Source organism: Chiloscyllium punctatum, chromosome 11 (assembly GCF_047496795.1).
Source record: "Chiloscyllium punctatum isolate Juve2018m chromosome 11, sChiPun1.3, whole genome shotgun sequence".
NCBI classification, from domain to species: domain Eukaryota; kingdom Metazoa; phylum Chordata; class Chondrichthyes; order Orectolobiformes; family Hemiscylliidae; genus Chiloscyllium; species Chiloscyllium punctatum.
In genome coordinates, this window is record NC_092749.1 from 59,169,547 (window position 1) to 59,191,620 (window position 22,074).

General features: G+C 39.5%; 1 protein-coding gene across 30 annotated transcripts in view; it reads right to left on the minus strand.

The window, feature by feature from the left end:
- The window catches only part of nrxn1a (neurexin 1a), a 1,866,202-nt gene that overhangs the window by 1,752,416 nt on the left and 91,712 nt on the right, over positions 1–22,074 (minus strand). For 24 of the 30 annotated variants that reach the window (XM_072580889.1, XM_072580883.1, XM_072580894.1 and 21 more), the window contains exons 1-2: positions 6,504–6,658; positions 2,735–4,093 (exon numbers count right to left, since the gene is read on the minus strand). In XM_072580889.1, coding sequence (XP_072436990.1) covers positions 2,735–3,455 — 721 coding nt within the window. In that variant the 5' untranslated portion in view covers positions 3,456–4,093; positions 6,504–6,658. Of the gene's footprint in view, positions 1–2,734; positions 4,094–6,131; positions 6,231–6,503; positions 6,659–6,889; positions 7,010–7,268; positions 7,437–22,074 lie in introns of those variants that run through there. The other 6 variants (XM_072580867.1, XM_072580862.1, XM_072580863.1 and 3 more) reach the window with 4 other exon arrangements.

Here is a 22,074-nt window from a genome sequence, read left to right on the forward strand (position 1 = left end):
ACTGTCCATACTGTACTAGCATTACTGTTGTACTCAAGGCTGTTTAGCTTCTGACTTTCCTTTTACTGAACTTGTAATTATCTGTTTTCATTTTCCATTAAAATTATCATAGCATCTTCGTCTGAGTTCCATTGCTTTATTTGTTATTGTACTTTCTAGCATCTTATTCTGCCACCAATAAATTATTTAACTTACAGCTGTATTGCACGCATTACCTTGCTGTGTTTTTATACAGTCTCACTCTGCTTGTTATGTTAGAATCATTGTAACATTGCATTGTAGTTTCCATAATTATTTTCTCTTTGATCTCAGTTTTACATTCCTCAATCTGTATGGCTTTATTGGTCGAATGTCATTTTTCTCCCGATAATACAATGATTAATGTACATCATGTTGTTCATTATTTATATTTTTGTTGTATTTGAAAACAATGATTAGATTCTGATTATGAAAGAAAATATTCCAGACTGATTAATGGGAAACTACAAGAAAAAGTCAAAATTTTCAAAATGTTCGAACTGGTTGGTAGCCTATTTCCAACCATTTTCAGCATGCGAGTCAGAACTCAGCATTAGCAAGACTTGAGGTATTTCACTTTCATTTCAATTTTACTCATATTTATTGCAAAATTCTTCAAGTTGCAACTCAATGAACAACTCTGAGGCGGGTATAATGGTTAGTTCTATTGTAATTTATTAATTTTAGCAGGAACATGCAATCGACCAATTTTTCAAAAAATTTCAATCCCTTAGAATCAATGGCAGAATTAAATGAATTTCAAAAAAAATTTGTGAAATGTATGTTTCTGTAACACATAGAAAGAATATTTTGACATAGCCACTTTGTTTCTCAGATAAAAACATGTAAGAATTAGCCCATATGAAATGGGCAAAATTATTACGTGGAAATTATCATGACAATCTCTCAAAATGGTATTGGTTTCCTATGTATAATATTAGTGAAGAACTGCAGACAACATATTCAATTAAATAATATATTCAGGCAATATATATTTATGAGTGAAAGGTTATTGCCACGATACTTTTCCTTTAATAGAAAGGCAATAGTTGATGGGAAAAATGTGCTTTGTGTTGTGTTTTTAGGTTCAGCAACCCTAACCTTTTTGGTGTTGGAAACTGCATGTGTCATACAATACATTGCACTGCAGAAACGTTCCTTTGTTTTTTGAGAAGATAGTCAATGTGATATTTTCATCAAAGAAAACAACAATAACATTATGTATTTTGCACATTCACTAACAATCATTGAAAACTCATTACATTGTGCATCTGGACAAAACGAAAATGCATACACTGAAAAACATTGACCTTTTAGACCTGACCGTGGCAATATGTGCATCCAACAGCATGGCTTCAGTTTGAAATAGGCAAAATTAGAGACAATCTTTCATGTAGTTTGCCTTCTTTCATAACACTAAGTAATTACCAAAGGCCCATAAAACTACTAGCCATCAAATGAACTGCTGCATGCAAGTGAGAAAGAGTAATTAATAATCCTAAATTTTAGCATTAAAAATAAATCTGTAGGGGGAGTTAGCATGAGTATTAATGAACTCGACCCACAGAAATAAATTATTACACATTGTAAATTCATCTTCCCCGCACATAAAAGGAATGACAGTAGCAGACAAGAAAAGTTAAAAGGATATCTTAATTTATTAAATCAATTTTGTCAGTGTTTCACTACCAAGAATCTTAAATCTATAAATGACCCATAAATGAAAGCAGAACATGTAACAATTTTGTGAATTTAGTGGACTGTTTATTGTTTTCAATTATAATTCTGCTAATTCTAAAAATCATAGAAAATCTGAGAAAGACGCATATTAAATTTTAAAGAATTGGCCACGGACATATTCATAATCTATATTGTGTAAGATAGTGACATGATAAAAATTAATCATGCAATTAATATTTTTAAAATTCATTTGTAATATTAACATTTTTAAAATTCCAACAGTTTAACATTATTTTAATAGAATTTCCAGAGAAGCATTTAATGGAGAAATTTAAAGGGATGCCCCTGAAAGATTGGCACTGGAAGCTTTTCAGGTTTCCCATGTATGTGTCCTCACCCACTACTGTGTGAAAACTAACCGTGGCAGGATGAAGCCTCAGAATTATTGAGAGCAGTTGTGGGAAGGCAGGGATTCACCGTGTGGTACCTTCCCATCTGATTAAATCCCTTCTTGCCACCAAACTTGCTATGAGAGACGGTATTAAATTCCACCCCTAGTTCTTACATACGTGAGTGGGAATTAACCAAACTTGCAGAACTGAAAGTGGACATTTAGAAATAAAGCTAGCACTTGAAACTTCTTGCACCAATTTGAATCAGTTAGTGTTTTAATTCATTATTCATATTTGTTTCTCCTTTATTGTGCTGTTGGCATTTGAATACTTTACTTTAGAAAATGTCATTTTTACATTTATGATCTAGATTTAAGTAGAAATATTAGAGAGGCTTTTGAGTGTTTGATGATACAAAATAAAAGAAAGAGTTCATGGTGTCAGTTGTATGACCTTGAAATAAAGGGAATTAAGTTAAAATGGGCATATATTAGAAGATGTCAGTGAACAAACCAAGAGAATTGTAATGGATATAAAGGATTTTGTCTCCGTTTAATCTCAAGTTATTGGATCATCGTTCTCCTACTACCAAAAGATGGAAGAATTTTTAAAAATTAATGCAAAAAGACTTGTAGTCATCTTACCTTCACTGCAGTCTTTTCCTTGAAATCCAGTGTGGGAACAATCACAAATTGCCTTCTCCTGTACAACAGAGCAGGTTCCTCCATTTAAGCATAGACTATGATTTGTGCAAAGATAGTTTTCATCCATCTTGATTCCTTGACCATCAATAAGTGTCGTAGTCCCATTTCCAACCTTGAGGTCAGTTATTAATCCCTGGAATGGTTCTTGACTTCCTACTGATGTTGATGTTAACGATAGCACTGATGAATGAAATTCTGGTGGAATTCCACCAATGTACAATTTGCTAAAAACTGTCATGTCTCGTCTCTTTGACTTCACTTCAACTGTTTTGATCTCTTTGTCTACTATTAGTGTTGTCTTCCTGAAATTCCTCTGAATAACTACAGTGTGCCAAATACTATCATTCACTTTAGTATCTGACTGTAGAACAGCTGGTTCAGCACAGAAAATTGAAAAGCGAAGTTGAAGGTATCCATCAACAATTAGAAGTTCTAGAAAATCACAGAATCCTTCATCATCAAAGTAAACCAGTAGACTACTGGAAATGTTGGTCTTCATATTAAAACTCATCTCACTTTCACAGCATGCATTCCACTTTGGGAACCTTGCCCACTGTCCTGCAGCTCCAGTAAATTCTAAACTGACCCCAAGGTTAACAAGGCATCCAAAAAGCAAGCCAAACCAAAGCAAATGACCTTTCTTCTTGATGACAACAGCCATCTTTGTAAGTGCAGTGTGATATTGAATAATATACAGATTGCAAAATAATTTGTAACAAAAAAAGTCTCACACGTTTTATAGATATGCTGTGTGTCAAAAAAATGTTTCCCTTCGTGAATCCAACAAGTTGGTTTCTCCAGCAAAATACTGATGGCAGTCTTTTAGGTTAGGTATTAATTATGGTGAGTCAGCAGAACAAATTGTATCAGTGGCCCATATCCACAGTGGATTTTGCTTAGTCAATCAGACTACACAGTTTTTTTTTGTAGCTCCAGCTCAGAAAATAACTGCTGTTTAGATTTTCTCTGGAAAATGAACTCATCCACATTTGGATCTGACAGGTGACTTTCTCCAGTTTTGCTTTATACTTCCCGTCAGTGATCCCATTAAAATACCAAAATTGCTCTGTGTGACAGATTCCAAGCACAGATCCTCAGAATCATGCCATCATGTTAAAACAGACACTCTGAGTCATCATTCGTGGCTTCCTGGGCTGCCTGCTTCCCAGTGGTGCTGAAAAATCATAAACCATCAAGTAGCTCAGCAGCTGCTTGACATGCAAAGCCTGTCAGCAAGTCTTCCTTTCAGGGCCAAACTGTGATCCCGGCATTTACAGCAGCTTCAACACAACTCGCAATCTGCAAGGAATGAAAGCAATAAATAATAATATGACCCCAGCTCAGTTTAAAACCATCTTACAATAATATGCATGAACATCTCCCTGCAAATGCTTGTTACTGAAATAAATCATAATCCACAGCCTATGCAGTAATGAATGCATTAGAAACTTTACACTCTTATTTATTGATACAGAATAATTAATTGCTCAAGTCATAAAACGACTCAGGCAAAAAAAAATCCAACATGGAAGCCACTTCTTTCAATTACTTGTCTATTCCTAGATGTCAATCTTATTTAACTGGTAGCCATTAAAATAATCTTTAATCTCTTCTTGTTCAATGAAACAATTGGTTCTTACATTGGTTGATAAAGGTATACATCATAATTTTTTGACAGTTATTGAAAGAAAGGAACAGAATTTTGTGATGCAGAAGGCACTTAAATTAAGAAATACCTTTCTTTGTGCCTTACATTACTGCATAATATTATCAAAAAGGAGATAGTGGCTTAAATTATTAACGTCAGCAAATTTAAATGCACTCTTGTTTTTGCTACACTGGAGATATAAGTGATACTGCTCAGTTTGTCATTATTCATATTTTAAAATTCACAGACAGAAGTAAGGAGGAAGTTGACAATACATCATTGTATTCTCACTAAAAGTGCATCTAAGCATAGCTATTTATTCATGAGCACTGCTTTTGGTAACCTTGACTTTATTACTTGGAAGATCCTGACTACATTGGTGAAACATCATCGGAAAACTAAGATGTTGTAAAAGCAGCCGCTATGGTACAACCTGTTAGGAACAGTTTGGAAAGGGGTATCATGCTGGGGAAACATATCAATGTTAACAAAGGGTGCAGATTTTCAAACACCGTGATTATCTGCATTCATCGTTCCGATTAAACGCAGATATTAGTTATGTCTTTGATACGACATAACCACAGAGCAAGATTGGACGAAAGTTGCATATTTATAATTGTTAACTGTTTCGTGATTTGCTTGTAAGGTCCCGATATTATTAAGCCAAACGTACGTCTGACCATTCGAAAACAGTCTAAAAATATTTCCTACACCCCATATCCAACACAAAAGCTTTTTTTTTATCACAAACCGCTGTTTAATTTTCAAGTTACAACACGTATGTGTAACGGTTTATCGAACTGTATTGAACCTCTACATCTAATTAACGTTTTTAAAAAAAATCCCAGCAGTGAATATTACTGTGCTGTAGTGGGTTATAATCTTCACCGAGGGAGGAGGAGGCGCATCCCAACTCAGTCAGCTCAGATCGATCTTTACTCAACACTGGGGCACTCCGGTAATACTAAATTCAAGGGGCACCATTTACTGAATTACTTACCTGGGGACAGCTCGTATTTTGACTGTTTTCAGTCCTAAACTGAACATGAGTAAACTATAACATGAAGTGTGAAAACAGCCAAAGGGGATCTAAATGTGGCACAGACCTCTGACTGGATCGCCGGGCTTTATGAAATTCACATGTATGGGGAAGGAATTTTACACTCAGAGAAATAAAACGAAGATACCGTTATGTAAAATACATCTTTACAAATCATCTGGACCTCTGGACATCAGAATGGGAGTTTGCTCACAGGATAATGATTATCCTACTCTCTGTTTTGTCTGAATGGAAAGGGAAGCCGGAACTATTTAACATTCATGCACCGTAAGGGGGGGGGGGGTGGAGGGCGTTTTATAATATTCTTCACAGCGAATTTGAGATGAGCCGTTAATCTGTCAGTAAATTCAAACGAAATATGATAGCCTTACCTCCTCACCTCCCTGCCCACTCCCCCCCAAACCAACTGTATACTCGGCATTTCACTCATCTGTAGTTAATTCCTGTATTTCAATCCTAACCCCGTCACACACAAAAAAGAAACATGCCTCGTACGAACAGTGAGGAAAAGCACGGTCGAAACATGTCAAAAACATTCCACTCAGTGTCACGTTCATTACCAGGCGATCCTTTCCCTGCTATCTCAGATCAAAGGGGAATTATCTTGTAATTACACAAATCATACATACAAATCCCGTGCCAGCCTTTCTGAAGGGTTACCAGCTCATCACATGAAGAGACGGCAGCATCTCCCTCATCCCATACACACAGGCAAACACTTTACATGTTATCGACAGAGAAACCTTGCTCAGACGCTGAATAAACCCCAACTGCCTATTCAAGGAAATCAGTAGCCTCCAGATCAGCGAAAAGCAGGTACACAGATAGAGATCGAATCACTGTGTCCGGTGCATAAAAGCGTGTGTCGAACACCGCCTTCACCAGAGCACTGTACATGTCGTTTTATACCTACAGCATCTGTGCACCGCTATGCCCGTATCTGTCAGGGCCAGAGTCTGTGTAGCATTGCATCCGATTTAAACATGGAGTTTTTTTTTTACCTGCAGTACATTCCCTGGTCGTTACAGATGGCTGTGGGCTTTTAACTGTGAGATGGGATCACATTGAAATGTTTCCCTGGCTCTGCCGTGGTCTTTCTGCTGCTTGGTTCTCCCATCTCTGTTTACATTTGCAGGACAGCAGGCTCTCTCCACCACCAACCCCCACCTCCCCCCCCACCCCCCCCCCCCCCAACCCCCACCCCCCCGGCTCCAGCTCGCTTTCTCAGCCGCTTGCTGAGCCGAGCGCGTCACACGGGCGTTTCTCTCGAAGCGAACCAGCACCGACGCTGCGGGAACAGCAGCAGCAGCAGCTCACAAGCGAATCTCTGAATCTTTCCCTCTCTACGTCTCTCTGCCCTCTCCCTCACAGACACACTCACACATACCCCGCCACGTCGGAAAGCTCTCTCGCTGTACCGTCTGTGCCACCACGGAAAGGAATGAGAACCATTCCAGCACCTCCACGAAATAAACAGTGGAATGCACCATAAAGAACTCCTCACCCACAACTGTTGTACATTTAATGGCGTCCAGGTAGCGAAGTGATACTTGCAGGAGGACACCTTAGGGTGGGCTTCAATCTGGTGTAAAGATTGAACATTTCCGCTCCCCCCCCCCCCCCCCCCCCGAGCAACCGAACTTGGAGCTAATGTTGCTTCAGACTTAGTCACACCGACACAATCACAATCCACTTCCACAATAATGTAAGGTCAGCTAACATTGACATGCCAAACCAAAAAAAAACTTTTGATTTTTAAAACTGACCTGCAGGTGGGGTAACAAATTCAAGAAAGATTTAGCAGTAACGATTCATTGGTTCCTTTGTCTTCCTGGATTCTAAGGTACCGTTTGCAAGCTATCAGGAGTGGTTCAGTGGGTAACACTTCTGCTTCAGAAGGTTACAAGCTGCACATTCTACTCCAGGGCTAAACGCTAAACTGTGGCGAATACTGGACGTGTTGTTTCTCAAATGAAACGTTTAACTGGGGATTCCCAGCTGGATATAAAAAGATCTCAAGGTATTCTTTTGAAGAAAGGCGGACCCCGAACTAATGTTTCATCCTCAAATAACATGAACTTCCTTGGCTAGAAAGGTCTTGAGGCATCCAGTGGCTGTAAAATGCACTTTACAAGTCCACAGCTTCCTTTTCCCCTTTGAACACCATTAACGGCCAGGAACTCTCTTGAAACGGTCCATGACTACTTTATTCAATGACATAGTCTTACCAGGGCTGCTCCCTCATTACAGACAGACAACTAGTGGCAGTTTAACGTTGAGGGTTACCACGTCTCAGGCGAAGGAAGGGATGAGCAAGTCTTTCATAAACACCTCATAAAGTCGGTGGGAATTGAACTCACGCTATTGGTGTCACTCACCAGTAATCCAATAGACTGAACTAACTTTATGTGGTGGCTATCACTGCATTGTGCAATCCTGGGCTGCTTTATTTGATGTACAGTTCCGAGTCTACACTGGCAGGTTATACTATAAATTAATTAGTGCATACTTCATCTAAATTTCTTGCTAAAACACCTGTCAGTGACTTCAGCAGCCATTGGCTTCCTCCGTCTGCAACGACAAATTAATTATCTATTGCAATTTTGGATGACCCAAGCATAGTGTTATACATTTAAGTCCTCTGTAGTTTACCCAGCTTGACGGCGTGCGGAAATTATTTTGAGTTATGGATACATTCAGCTCTCATATTCAGAAACATGTAAAATTACAGATTTTCCGATCAATTCGAAGGTCAGGTTATTAATTGTAGATACCTGAAATGTCCCAGAAGAAAACAAACAGTAGGGTGAGGTAAAGGAGAGTGAAATTGGATTGTATTTCACTCACTGTTCATGAACAAAGCAGTGGCAGATACATTCAATTTCAGGGGCTGGTGACCAGCTTAGCAAGAGCATCTGAATTATGTTCAGTGCCATATTTTCTTGGTAATATTCCACAAGTCCCACTGGCCACTTAAAACAGGCATTGGGCACCTTGTATATGCAAATGATTTATTGCCACATCCCAATTTTTAAACAGTTACAAACTGTGCACACATGCTCATGATTTGATACCTTAATGCAAAACCAGGAGTGCTGCTTTGGACAGCAACTTTCTACAGCAAGTTACTACTGGCCAGAGTCAGCCTGTGTTTTCTTTCTGCACCATAAACTACAAGCTAATGACTGCCATCTGACCTGGCCCAAAATAATCTGGTGAGCTGCCTCAGAAGGTTCAACATGTGCCCACAATTCAGTGCAGTTATTCAGATAAGATCCACTATCCAAACACAAGTCGGATTCTGATACCAATCTCAATTCCGGGCCCAAAACCACCCGAATAACCAATGGTATTTGTTTGTCTGTAACTGTCTTGATGTGTGTGTGGTGGTTTTAGAAGGGGTTAGAGTTTTAACCAGTACAGCCATGCAGTATGTTAATAGTTTAAGATTAGATTAGATTACCTACAGTATGGAAACAGGCCCTTCGGCCCAACGAGTCTACACCGACCCTCCGAAGAGTAACCCACCCAGGCCCGTTTCCCTCTGACTAATGCACCTCACACTATGGGAAATTTAGCATGGCCAATTCACCTGACCTGCTCATCTTTTGGATTGTGGGAGGAAACCGGAGCACCCAGAGGAAACCCATATAGACATGGGGAGAACGTGCAAACTCCACACAGGCAGTCACCCCAGGCAGGAATCAAACCCGAGTCCCTGGTGCTGTGAGGCAGCAGTGCTAACCATTGAGCCACCGTGCCACCCCCTAGCTCATGGCTATTTACTACTAATTAGAACTTTCCTCATTTGCAATAAATAGTAACTCTTGTTAGGTCAGGAAGCTGGTCCATGTTTTCTGTTAACTTGCCTCCATCAGACAGTTAAATTGGGGACTTTTTGTGTTTAATTATAAGCATGTTGCCAGGGTTGGAGGATTTGAGCTATAGGGAGAATCTGAACAGGCTGGGGTTGTTTTCCCTGGCGTGTCAGAGGCTGAGGGGGGGGACCTTGTTAGAGGCTTATAAAATCATGAGGGGCATGGATAGGATAAAATAGACGAGGTCTTTTTCTTGAGGTGGGGGAGTCCTGAACTAGAGGGCATAGGTTTATGGTGAGAGGGGAAAAATTTAAAAGGGACCTAAGGGGGAACCTTTTTATGCAGAGGGTGGTGCATGTATGGAATGAGCTGCCACAGGAGGCTGGTAAATTACAACATTTAAAAGGCATCTGGATAGGCATATGAATAGGAAGGGTTTAGAAGGATATTTACCTTGTGCTAGCAAATGGGACTAGATTAGCTTAGGATATCTGGTCAGCATGAACAAGTTGGACCAAAGGTTCTGCTTACGTGCTGTACATTTCTATGACTCTATTAACTCTTGTGGTGGGTACCCTGTTACAGCAAGGATATTGGCAAAATGGAGAGGGCTCAAAAAAGCTATATAGGATTTTGCAGGAAATGGAGAGTTTGAGATATAAAAATGAGACTGGAAAGGCTGGGATTTTTTTCACTGGAGTATAGGGGATTAAAGGGTGACCTTATTGAGGTTTATATAAACATGAGAGGCAGAGATAAGTTGAATGATGACAAGGGTTGTTTCCCTAAGGTGGGAACAGTTCAAAACTAGGGGTATATTTGTAAGGTGAGAGGAGATATTTTTAAAAGGACACGAGGGGCAATGATTTTACAAAGAGAGTGGTTCATGTGTGGAATTAACTGCCAGAAAAAATAGTGAATGTAGATGCAGTTACAATTTTCAAAAGACATTTGGACAAGTTCATGAATAGGAAAGGTTTGGAGGGCTATGGGCCATGTGCAGGCAGGTGGGCCTGGTTTAGTTTGAGAACATGGTTGGCATGGACTGGTTGACCGAAGGGTCTGTTTGCATGTTATATAAGTCTATGACTCTATGAGTAGTGGGATTTAAAAGTCAGCACACTTTCCTAGTTTATCATTACACAAAGATGTAATGCATAAGAACTAGGTGAATTCCAATAGAGAAGAAGATACTGTGTATTATACATTTCCCATTATTGTGAATATCTATTTCATAACTCATTGTAGAACACAATGTTTATCTTGATGAATTAAAGTGTTAATTGTAGGATAAGCATAAACTCTAGATTAATAAACTGGTGTATATCTAATCAGTATGCAAATCAAACAGGCTTGAATTAATTACAGGCAAAGTTAAGTGTGTTTGTCTTAGAAGGTCAGAAGTAGAAGTGTGAAACTCAAACAATGAATGAACCATCTTAGTACTTAATGCAGCCATATTGTCTACTTTTATTTCAATAAAAGTGTTGACATTTCTTCTGTGGTTTGTTGATGAAATGAAGCTCAAGACAATTGGTCAACAAGGAAGTTCCGTCATGTAGACCACAGTTCTGCAGAAATTGTCATAAACTTAAGTAGGGATGCACTTTACACATATGAGTTACAGAGAAAAAAAAAGTTAGGTTGAAAGTAAAATAATCAATATTTTCTTATGTTGAGAACACCACAAAGCATGCCCCGTTATCATGGAGAGGGGGTATAAAATTAGAAAGTTCTTTATCTAAATTTAATCTGGGTTTTTTTTAAAAGAGGGCAGGTACATTTTTGGTCCACATGTGAGCTACATCACTTGATTGAGAGAAAGAAAGAGGTAAATTTTAGTTAGGCCTGCACCTTAAGCAGGAAAAATGCTGTCTCTTATTTGCTATGGAGAATGTGGGTGAAGGCTCAAGCTCAGTTCAGAGTTCATGTGGGGGAAAGAAGATTGGAGATTTGCATAGCTTGAGGCTGAAGGATTAAAAATACAATGGTCCCTACAGTTAAAAACAGATAACTTTGTGGCAGAAAGCTGTTACTTTGGGGGCTGAAGTGAAGAATAGCATTAAGCAATCAGATCAATTTAGAAGAATTTCCAGGAAATTTCATAGTTTGGAGAATACAGAACACAGAAGGAAAATTTAAGTGATTCATGGAGAGTTGCAGCAGACTTTGGTTTGTTCCAGGAACAATGAATAAATATTCAAGATTCTTGTAACTTATCATGGAATCCTTGGGTGGAGAAAAATGGTTAACTGACCTTTCATTATAAATCTTTGGAAACTATAATCCTATAAAGTAATGATGCATACCTTGTTAAATTTCTTTTCATAAACAATAACGTCTCTGATTAAAAGTATGAAATCTCTTGTGGTGTAGTTCTATCAGTTATTATTGGTGTTTGGATTTTTCTTTCAACATTAATAGAGTTTTAACATTAAAATCATTCCAGACAGTTTGGGTTGAATTTTTTATTCAGTGAAGACACTGGGTTTGGTGGGAGTTGTGACAACTAATTTGTATATCTTACCAGTCTTCCAGTACTTTCCGGCCTCCAGACATTTTGCAAGAGGCTGTTTCTAGGGAGAGTAACAGCTATAGCCGATACACAATCTGGCCAATGACAGTGCCGACTGAGGATACTGTCACAAGCTGTGTGGATGTTTCCAGAAACATTCCCTGCTGAAACTGGAGTCCATTGAACAGATGGAGATAGAATTCAAGCATCAGATCACAAAGTCAGTGATACTGAAAATAATTCCCTTCCATACCTTATAATTAAAAATGGCAAAGAGATACGGATATGGTCACAGGTCATCCTGTGGCAGGGCAATGTTGGCTTGCTGCTATGGCCACATTTTACTTTTAAATATTTTAGTCTTCAGAGGAAACTCCCATCTCAAGACCCTCTCTTTCTTTTTTACCTATATCGGCAACATTCACTTTTCTGGTGAGGTTGCTTGCTGAACAGAACCGAGTTCCCTGACTGTGGAGAACAGTATTGTCTTTACATCTTCATGGCTCCAGGAAGTGCCTAATTAATTGACTACCTTCTTAAAAATCTCCTTCCTAGTCTTGCTGCTGGAATTTCCAGTTCAGTACCTCATTTTACTCTGATGGTAGGATCAAGATCTAAAAATGATGAAAATCTAGCTACTTCATTCTTATGACAAACTGCAAACACAATTTTCTGCATCCAGTGTTTCCATATGCCCCAATTAGTTTGCACTAGGATGGAGGTTATCTTGTGGCTAATCAAAATGAGTGAGATAGTTTTCTGATCCAGGTCTTACCATATGGCTTTCGTACTCAAATATCAGGTTTGGATTTGACATCTAAACGACATTTAAGTTTTATATTAAGCTTTTGTAAACTTGTTCAGACATACGATGACATACCTCTGGGGAAAGTGGCATTAAACAAAGATTGTACAGGTCACAGGTAGGGAAATCACCCCCCCATAAAATCTCGACACCTAAATTATAAATATACTCTCTATCAATATGAAATTGACAATATAATTTCAGCCTAACTTCTAACACAGTTGGTTGGATTTTTATGCTTCAACAGAAGATCTGCGGTACTTGAGCTTTTAAAGTAAGAAAATAGAGTTTATATTTGAAACAAACACAGAGAATGCTGGAGAAACTCAGCAAGTCTGGTAGCATCTGTGGAGAGGGAAACAAAGTTAACATTTCACGTCTGGTGTGGCTTTTCTCCAGAACTTCAGAGTTTATATAAACCGCAGAATATATATTTTCCCACATATATTTCTTTTTACTTCTGTAATACTGGAACGGGCGACTGATACAGGTCGTTAAGCTCTTAATTGTGCACTTTGGTTAAAAGAAACTTCACATATGGACATTTCGTCAGGTATTGATTATTTTCAGAAATGTGGCCATGATTACTATCTAGTAGTGACGCGTAATTGTACCCTGGTGGCAGTCATTTAAGATTTACTTGCCAAGGTTGGAGTTTCTGGGAAATAAAACATATCGGTAAAATAAATGGTATGTTTGCCATTGTTTTCAAAACTCTTGAACAGTTACATTTTAAAATTATTTGAATTAAAATATTTTTAGTAGACAATTTCTAATGATGCAAGGCTGTATATAACAATTTTCTGTGCACATGTGTGTACAGAACTTGCTCAAGAAATTAGCGCTTAACATAGAATCATATTACCTTATCAAACTGGATTTTTTTGGTTAAAAATCACACAACACCAGGTTATAGTCCAACAGGTTAAGTTGGAAGCGCTAGCTTTCGGAGTGCCGCTCCTTCATCAGGTGGTTGTGGAGGACACAATTGTAAGACACAGAATTTATAGCAAAAGTTTACAATGTGATGTAACTGAAATTATACATTGAAAAATACCTTGATTATTTGCTGAGTCTTTCATCTGTTCGAAGACTATGATAGTTTCACTTCTTTCATATGTAAATCATGCAACTTTTTTTTAAAGTTACGTTCTCAGGTTAACTGTAACAATTGGCGTTAGCCAGATAATATGTTGAAGGGGAAAGCCCCCTGTATTCTCTGTCTGTGCCATAATGTTTAGACTGATTCTAATGTAAGAAGTGAGTAAACAGAGTCCTTCATGAATTGATGTAGTCCCCGAGCAAAGCACAATGCAACTCTGCAAGTCCAAATTCACCCCACAAACGTATATTATATGTGTGCATGTGTGTATGTGTGTGTATAGGAGTGTGTGTGTCTACGCGTATCCGTGTGTATGTGTATGTATAGGAGTGTGTGTGTGTGTGTGTGTGTGTAGGAGTGTCTGTGTGTGTGTATAGTGCAATGGTGGTCACTTGTAGTGTGCCATGAACCCAAGGTCCTGGTTGAGGCCCTCCCTACTGGTACAGAGCTTAGCTATCAGCCTCTGCTCAGCCACTTTTCGCTGCTGCCTGTCCTGAAGTCCGCCTTGGAGGATCGTTACCCGAAGATCCGAGGTTGAATGTCCTGGACTGCTGAAGTGTTTCCCAACTGGGAGAGAACACTTCTGTCTGTTGATTGTTGTGCGGTGTCCATTCATCCGTTGCCGTAGCCTTTGCTCGGTTTCCCCAATGTACCATGCCTCCGGGCATCCTTGCCTGCAATGTATAAGATAGACAACGTTGGCTGAATCACATGGAGTACCTGCCATGTACAAGGTGGGAGGTGTTCCCATGTGTGATGGTGGTATCCATGTCCACACTCTGACATGTCTTGCAGCGCCTACCATGACAGGATTGTATGGAGTTGCCCTGAAAGCCAGGCAGCTTGCTATGAACAATGATCTGTTTGAGGTTTGGTAGTTGCTTAAAGGTGAGCAGTGGGGAAGGTCTTGGTGAGGTGCTCATCCTCAATGATAACGTATTGCAGGTCATGAAGAACATGGCTTAGTTCTTCAGCTCCTGGGAAGTACTGGAAAACAAAGGGTACCCTGTCGGTTGCAGCACATGTCTGTCTCCTGAGGAGGTCATTACAATTCCTTGCCGTGGCATGTCGGAACTGGTGGTCGATGAGTTGAGCATTCTCATGAGTGCATCCCTGAGTACTTCCAGGTGCCCATCACATTCCTTCTCATCTGAGCAAATTCGGTTATGCATAGGGCTTGTCTATAGGGGATGGCTGTTTTAATATGTTTTGGGTGGAAGCTGGAGAAGTGTAGCATTGTAAGGTTGTCTGTGGGTTTGTGGTAGAGTGTGGTGTTGAGGTGCCCATCCTCGATGGAGATGCATGTGTCCAAAAATGAGACAGATAGTCAAGGGTAGTCCATGGTGAGTTTGATGGTGGGATGAAACTTGTTGATTTTTTTTGAGATCCAGTGATGAGGTTTGTGTGGACCCAGATTCAGGTGGCAAAGGCCTTCCTGCTTTGAACTCCATCAAACTGCAATTTTATGTTGAGGCTAATTAATGGCTGTCAAGTGGGACTTTGTCAACCTCTCAAATTCCAGGGACAGACCTTGATATGGCAGTCACATTGTCACCCAACACAGGAGGATGTGCTGCTGACATGTTTGAAAGCCACCATTACTCAAACCCTAACTTAAGTGGAGGCCTACAAGAACCTGGCAGCCTGCGCCCACTCATCCTCCCTTCATAGAATCTATAGAATCATGGAATTCCTATAGTGTGGAAGCAGGCCATTCAACGCATCAAATCCACATTGACCCTGGGAAGATCATCCCACCCAGACCTAACCTCTGTGATCACCAGAAATCCTCACAAGGAAATCAAAGTGGGCACAGTAGAGGCAAGGTTCCAAGTGACAGAAGGCAACAAGGATAATACTGAATTCAGTTTTCTCGCTCCTTTGAGAAATTAAGGATTGAACAAGATTACATCTCGACTTGGAACTGGTAAAGTTGATTTTGAGCAGTTTGAAAGATTGCTGCATAAGTGCACATCATGTTCTGGTACTGCTCAGTGAGTCAGCACAATGTCTAATTAAGAAAAAAGGACTGATGATGTATTTGAAGACAATGGAGAATTCAACCCTAACAAAAGAGAACTGGCATATTCACAACTAAAACTTATATTTTGTCTGAAAAGAAAGGAGTGTATGTTTTCCATTCCATCTTGGGACTAGATCAATATTGCTTATGAAACTCCAGAGTGATAGAAAATGCTGAAACTAATGAGATTCTGAACTTATATTATCATAAGACTAAGAATGAAATTGCACAAAGACTTATGCTCCATCAAAGAAAGCAGTTACAAAGTGAAATTGCTGAGAATTAATTACCAGCTGTAAGCATTAAAAGTATGTATATATTTATGGACTATGAGAAACTGGGATATGGAACCGTTTGGGCATTCCTGGGCTTTATTATATATGATTTCTTGGAAAACATCAAGAATCAAAGAGAACTGTGGGTTATTTGTTGTTTGCTGGTAAAGAAAACAATTTTAGAAAAGAAGACAACCCATAGCTTTAAAAAAGTGTAAAGATTGCTTTCAGTCCTTAATGGCTTGGCAAGTACACATAAAAATAAATCCTTGGATTTATGCTGTCATCACCATGTATTAGCCTATGGACCTTTGGTTTCTGTTTTGTTACAGGCTTGGGAGCAGTTGGCAGTTGGATGAAGGCTGACAGAACTTTGCAATCTCTCTGTCTGTCTGTAAATAAAACATAACCCTTGTAAGAAAATCAGCTTTGAGAGAGTTATTTTCAGGAATGTAAGGCGGGGCAAAAATCCCCATTGGCTTGTGGATGCACCCTGGACTAAAACCCTCTGAATTTTGGACACCAATTTATGGAAAGTGCTAAAATTTACTGAATGCTTGCACTAGAGAAGCTATGGGCCTCAATTGAACCAGGGATGGCTGGTTGGGACAAACTGTGTAATACACAAGCCTAGGGGCAGCTGTCTGAAACAGAGGTTAGCTTGAAAATCTAAAGCAAGACCCTCATTCACGTCCCAACTCAAGACAATAAATTCCAGACTGCAGAACAAAACAACTTCAGACCTTCTGCAGCCAACAGAGGTGCACAGCCATTTAACTCTTGATCAGTGCTTGGGCACAGAAACACCATTGTGCTACATGTAAATCTTACCTTTGGCTATAACAGCCTTCATGCTACTAATCAAACTTTTAATTAACACCCATTCAATACAGGACATTCCAAACCATTGAAAACAGTGATTTTATAAACCTCTATAAGGTCATCCATCAGCTCTGACACTCCAGCGAAAACAACTCCAGCCTATTTAGCCTCTCTCTCTAGCTCAAATCTTCCAACCCTGGCAACATCCTTGTAAATCTTTTCAGAACCCTTTCAAGTATCACAACATCCTTCTGATAGGAAAGAGACCAGAATTGCACACAATATTCCAAAAGTGACCTAACCAATGTTTTGTACAACCACAACATGACCTCCCAACTCCTCTATTCAATGCTCTGACCAATAAACAAAAGCGTACCAAATGCCTTCTTCATGATCCTATCGGTGAGACATGCATTTCAATGAACAATAGGTTGGTTGCCAACTTTGGCTGCCAGGACATGGATCTCTTTGCATCTGTTCAGGAGCTGCCCTGATCCTCATTGATGGAGTTGTGAGGAGCCGAATATCAACCCAACAACTCTTTCAGCTCTGCCATGGGCTTTTATCTCTTGTAGTGAGAGAAAGGGAGTGATTGAATGGGATGACATTGGTAGGCATTGTTGATAGTGTTGGTGCAGATGGGGGAAAGCTAGTGAGGTGTGCAAAGGGCCCCCATCCATCACCTCAGAAGAGCATAAATTCTTCAGAAAAAGTATTGTAAAGACTACATTCCATCACCAGCCTAGATACTGCCACCTTGTTGGGTATTTTATCTAGATCAGAGTCAGCAGCATCTGCAGGTAAGCATTTCACTGCCACATCTCCATAACTGGTCAAGGGAGAAGCAGCCCAAAGTCACTGGCACTTGGAGGATTGCCAAAAACCAGCTAGAGATGGCCCCCTGGCGTTGGCAATCAGGGGCTTCATCACAATTCCCACGCAGACACGTGAGTTACAGGCAGGTTTGTCAGAGTACCGGGCAACAGATGCATGACTGCAGAAACACAGTTGGGACGCTGCTGTCTCAGGCATGTGACTTCCTCCAGGACAAGTTGGTGGCTGCCATTGGGAGCCACTCCAGCAGTCTCAGAACCTGCTGAATATGAGGATGGATAAGTACCCCATTATCCTAACCACTGGTGCTCAGCGCTAATGGCAAGGCAACAGAGGAACAAGGGACCATGAGTTCACTCTAGTGCTCCATATTCACAAGCGGGGAGAGGTGCGCCAATGGGCACCGAAACCAGAGGAAAAAATACATTAAGATCCCTGTAGGTTTCCTCTCAGGACACCTTAGGAGTTGCCATGTTTTTCATAAACACTCTGCCGACAAATCTCTGTCCTATCGGAGTCCAGGCTGAGGAAGGGAGGCACATTCACCTTGGCAAGGACATATTCAGCATTTCTGGACCCTCTAAACACCAGCACTCTGGGTATAGTTGTATAGGGTTTCTTGCCAATGTTTGACTTTGAGACTTCATAGTGTCCAAGGTCAATGCTGAGGACTTGTGACACTTCATCCAATTTTGGCACAAGCCTCTTGGTGTTCCTTAGGCCAACTTTGTGTCAGCTTGATGGTTTGATACAACTGAGCAGCTTGCTAGATCAAATCACATCATTTTTAAGAGTCAACCACTTTTCTGTAAGTCTTTCTTTGTTATTCTTTCATGCTATAAGGCTACCATTGGCAAGGCTAATATTCGTGGCCTATCCCTAATGAAATCACATGTAGATCAGACTCGGCAAGGAAGGAAGGTTTCCTCCTCCAGAGGAAATTTGTAAATGGAGACAGGTTTTTACAATAACCATTACATGTTCATTGTTATGTTAGCTTTAAATTCCAATTTTTATTCAATTCAAATTTAACTCAATCCAAATTTCACTGTCAGCCATTGTGGATTCAAATCTGTATCACACAAAACATTCACCTAGGTTTCTGGATTAAATGTAAAGTGACATTAAGACTATGCCCCTTGTCACCACTCCCTCTATCTACTACTCCATCCAAATCTAACCTTGTTCTGAGAAGTCCTCTTGCAGGCTTGCTTCTGTAATATTAGTTTCCATTTCAGTTCTCTTTATGTTTCTCTTTTGAATTCACCGGCATCTTTCTTATAGAAATGTTCCCGAACACATTCATTGTCATTTCATGTGGCTTCGATCACCAATGAAATAATTCTAATCACTTCCTCACCATCCAAATTCCACACCTTCCTCCTTCTCCGCTACCACTTCCAGCACCCACATCCTGACCATACATAAACTTTCAACCAGGTCACTTTCAATTACTCAGACTTCTACCTGTCTAGCTTGTGGTTGCTGGCCCAAAATCTTTAGTTGCTTCATTAAAAGGATCTTATACTTATCGTAAAGTCAGAAGTGGTACAGTTTACAAGGTTTTAATAGTGAAAGAACACACACAAGCCTGCAGCACAAGTTGGACAATATCCATATTTTGGCTGAGAAGAAAAATCAATTCAATTGAATAAATCTCTCTAAAAAGTGGAAGTACAATCACCTTCCCATTAGTTTCAATTTCACTCTGTTATGGACCAGGCCAGACCTCCTCAACACATTCCAAGAAAGAAGCCGAGACCCTAACTTTGTGAGCTGTTTTAAGTCGGTGCAACACAGATATTCCAGGAGGAATGTAGCTGACCAACCCACTTAGTTTTAAATAAAACAGAATTTATTTATAAGATTACTGAATGAACCATTATCAAAAGAAAACAGATTACAGAAGAACTTAACCTATCTGAAAACCCAACAGTTTATACCAACGTAATGATTCTGTTCTCAATACTTGCAACAATCCCCATAAATCCTCTTGGTACAAAAGGTAAAATCAAACAAAGGGCCTTACAGGAGAGATGTCAGAGAGAGGGAGAGGGTCTGCATGGATCTGCTTCTCTTGGATCCAGCAGCTTCACAACTGTCTGGCTGCTTTCAGTGAATGGCCAGACTGCCAAAAACCAAATCAAACCAGAGAAAAGCTGAGCTGGGAGAACTGGCCGCTCCTGTTTCATTGAACTTTTTTTATATACTTAAAAGCCTTTTGCCTGAGGCAGTATCTGTTGGCTATAATCAAATTTGCCCTAAAACTCTTCAAACTTAGACTTTTCTATGTCTTTTATGACTTCTATGAAAAATATGCCAAGAAGATCATAACCTTCTTAAAGGAGCTGTATCATCACAGCTTCCATTGGACCATTCTGATGGTGCACTGTACAATCTTTGCAAGTAACTAAATAGAAGAGCAACAATATTGCAGGGAGATCAACACCTCTACATTTCTCTGTTGCTCATGAACCTTGCTAACCTTAGCATAACTTGCTACTACTACATGATCATTAAATCATTTCCTTATCAATCACCATTTTGAAAGCACCAATGCCCCAAGGACTATAATATTCATAAATGCCTCAACTATCTTTACAGAACAATTAACAATTGAAAGTAAAATATAAGGATGGGTAATAAGTGTAGAATCTTTACAGAATTGTTCACATCTTGAAAATACATTTAAACAATGCAAATTATCAATTGTCAACTTATCAATTTGTTCAGCATTACTCTTCACTGTCAATGATGCCAGATTCATACCTCCATCTTTAGTCCCACATGCTCAAGGAGTACAAACTTGAATGAACCTGATGTACATCTGGCTTAGCCATTGATTACCAGATATGACTAGATCACATTTAACTCAAAGAAAACTTTATGTCGTCTGACAAAAAAGCTCACCACTCTCAGATATCCCAGGAGAACAGTGTTAACTAATCTCTTATTTTCTCTACTACAAACCATCTCCCTGCAACCCAGTCCTTATCAACAAGTGCATGGAGATTGTGGGCTTTATTGTTACCAATATGGAGTGCAATGCTTTCTCCATCTCCATTACACACACAAACCACACCACCAAAATTTCAGATATCAAGCTTTTTGAAATATCCGGAGATTATGGAAGGTACCAAATAAAAGCAAGATCTTTCATCTACTTGCTTTCAAACTTCCAAAAACTGCTAGCATTACATTTTCCTCAATAAAACCGTCAATCTTTTTTTTCTTTGTCAACCGTCATTCCTTCTTTCCTCTCTGAAGTCACTTAACTTATTACTACCTCTCAGACCAACATTAATTTCTCCCACATCTCCCTGTTTAAATCTCTTTAGTTAAGTTTTCCTCATTTTCCCTACATACAGCACTGAAAATGATGTAATCATTTTATTATGTGGCGTTTATTATTACTGTGATTATGGTACATTATCAAACCCTATCCTGCTTCATAATAGTTTGAGCAGTTGACTACCATCCTTTTCGGAATACTCTCCTCCAATTTTTAATCCTGTCTGGTTTCAACTGTTATTGTGTATCCATAGCAGTGAATTCGCATCCTGTCCCTATCGAGCCTTCATGATAGTTCTTAAAGGATTCTTTTTCTTTACCCCTATATACATATGGCTAATAATGAGCAAACATATGGAAAATGGATGTCATCATTATCATTCACACAATAGCAATATATTCACAATGAGAACCTTTCCACAAATTACATACCCCTTGTCAGTAACTGCTACAGTTTCAGACTCATTGAACCAAAAATTGCTCACAATCTCACATTCAATTCACATCCAAGATAAGTCTGTGAATCTAAATCGTCCAAAGCACAAAATATGCTTACTTCAACATCTAGAATATCAACCACCTTTTCCCACACTTCAGCCCATCTGTTGCTGACTCTGACTCATACCTAGGTCATCTCCAGGCGTGACAATTTCAGTGCTCTGCTAGCTAGTCTGATATTACCAATCCTCCATAAAGCTCATTTAATACTCTGCTGCCCACAACTTTATAAACAACAATCCCTGTCCTGACCAACCTACTATGTCTTCTGGTTCCAGTATTGCATACATAATATTCATATCTGCCTGTTTAAATCCCTGCAATGATATCACCTTGCCTTTTTGTTTTTTCTAACACTTGTTCATGTTACGTGGGCACCAGTGACAGTGTCAGTATCGATGAACTATCCCTAATTGCTCTTGAGTATTAGTGATGAGTCATCTTCTTAAATTACCGCATTCCTAACGGTGTGGATATGTACCCATACTGTTTGGTAAGGAGTTCCAGGAGTTTTACCCAGCAACATTGTAGGGCCAACATTTTCTTTATAAGTTAGGGTGAAGTATGGCCTGGAGGAAACTTCAGACTG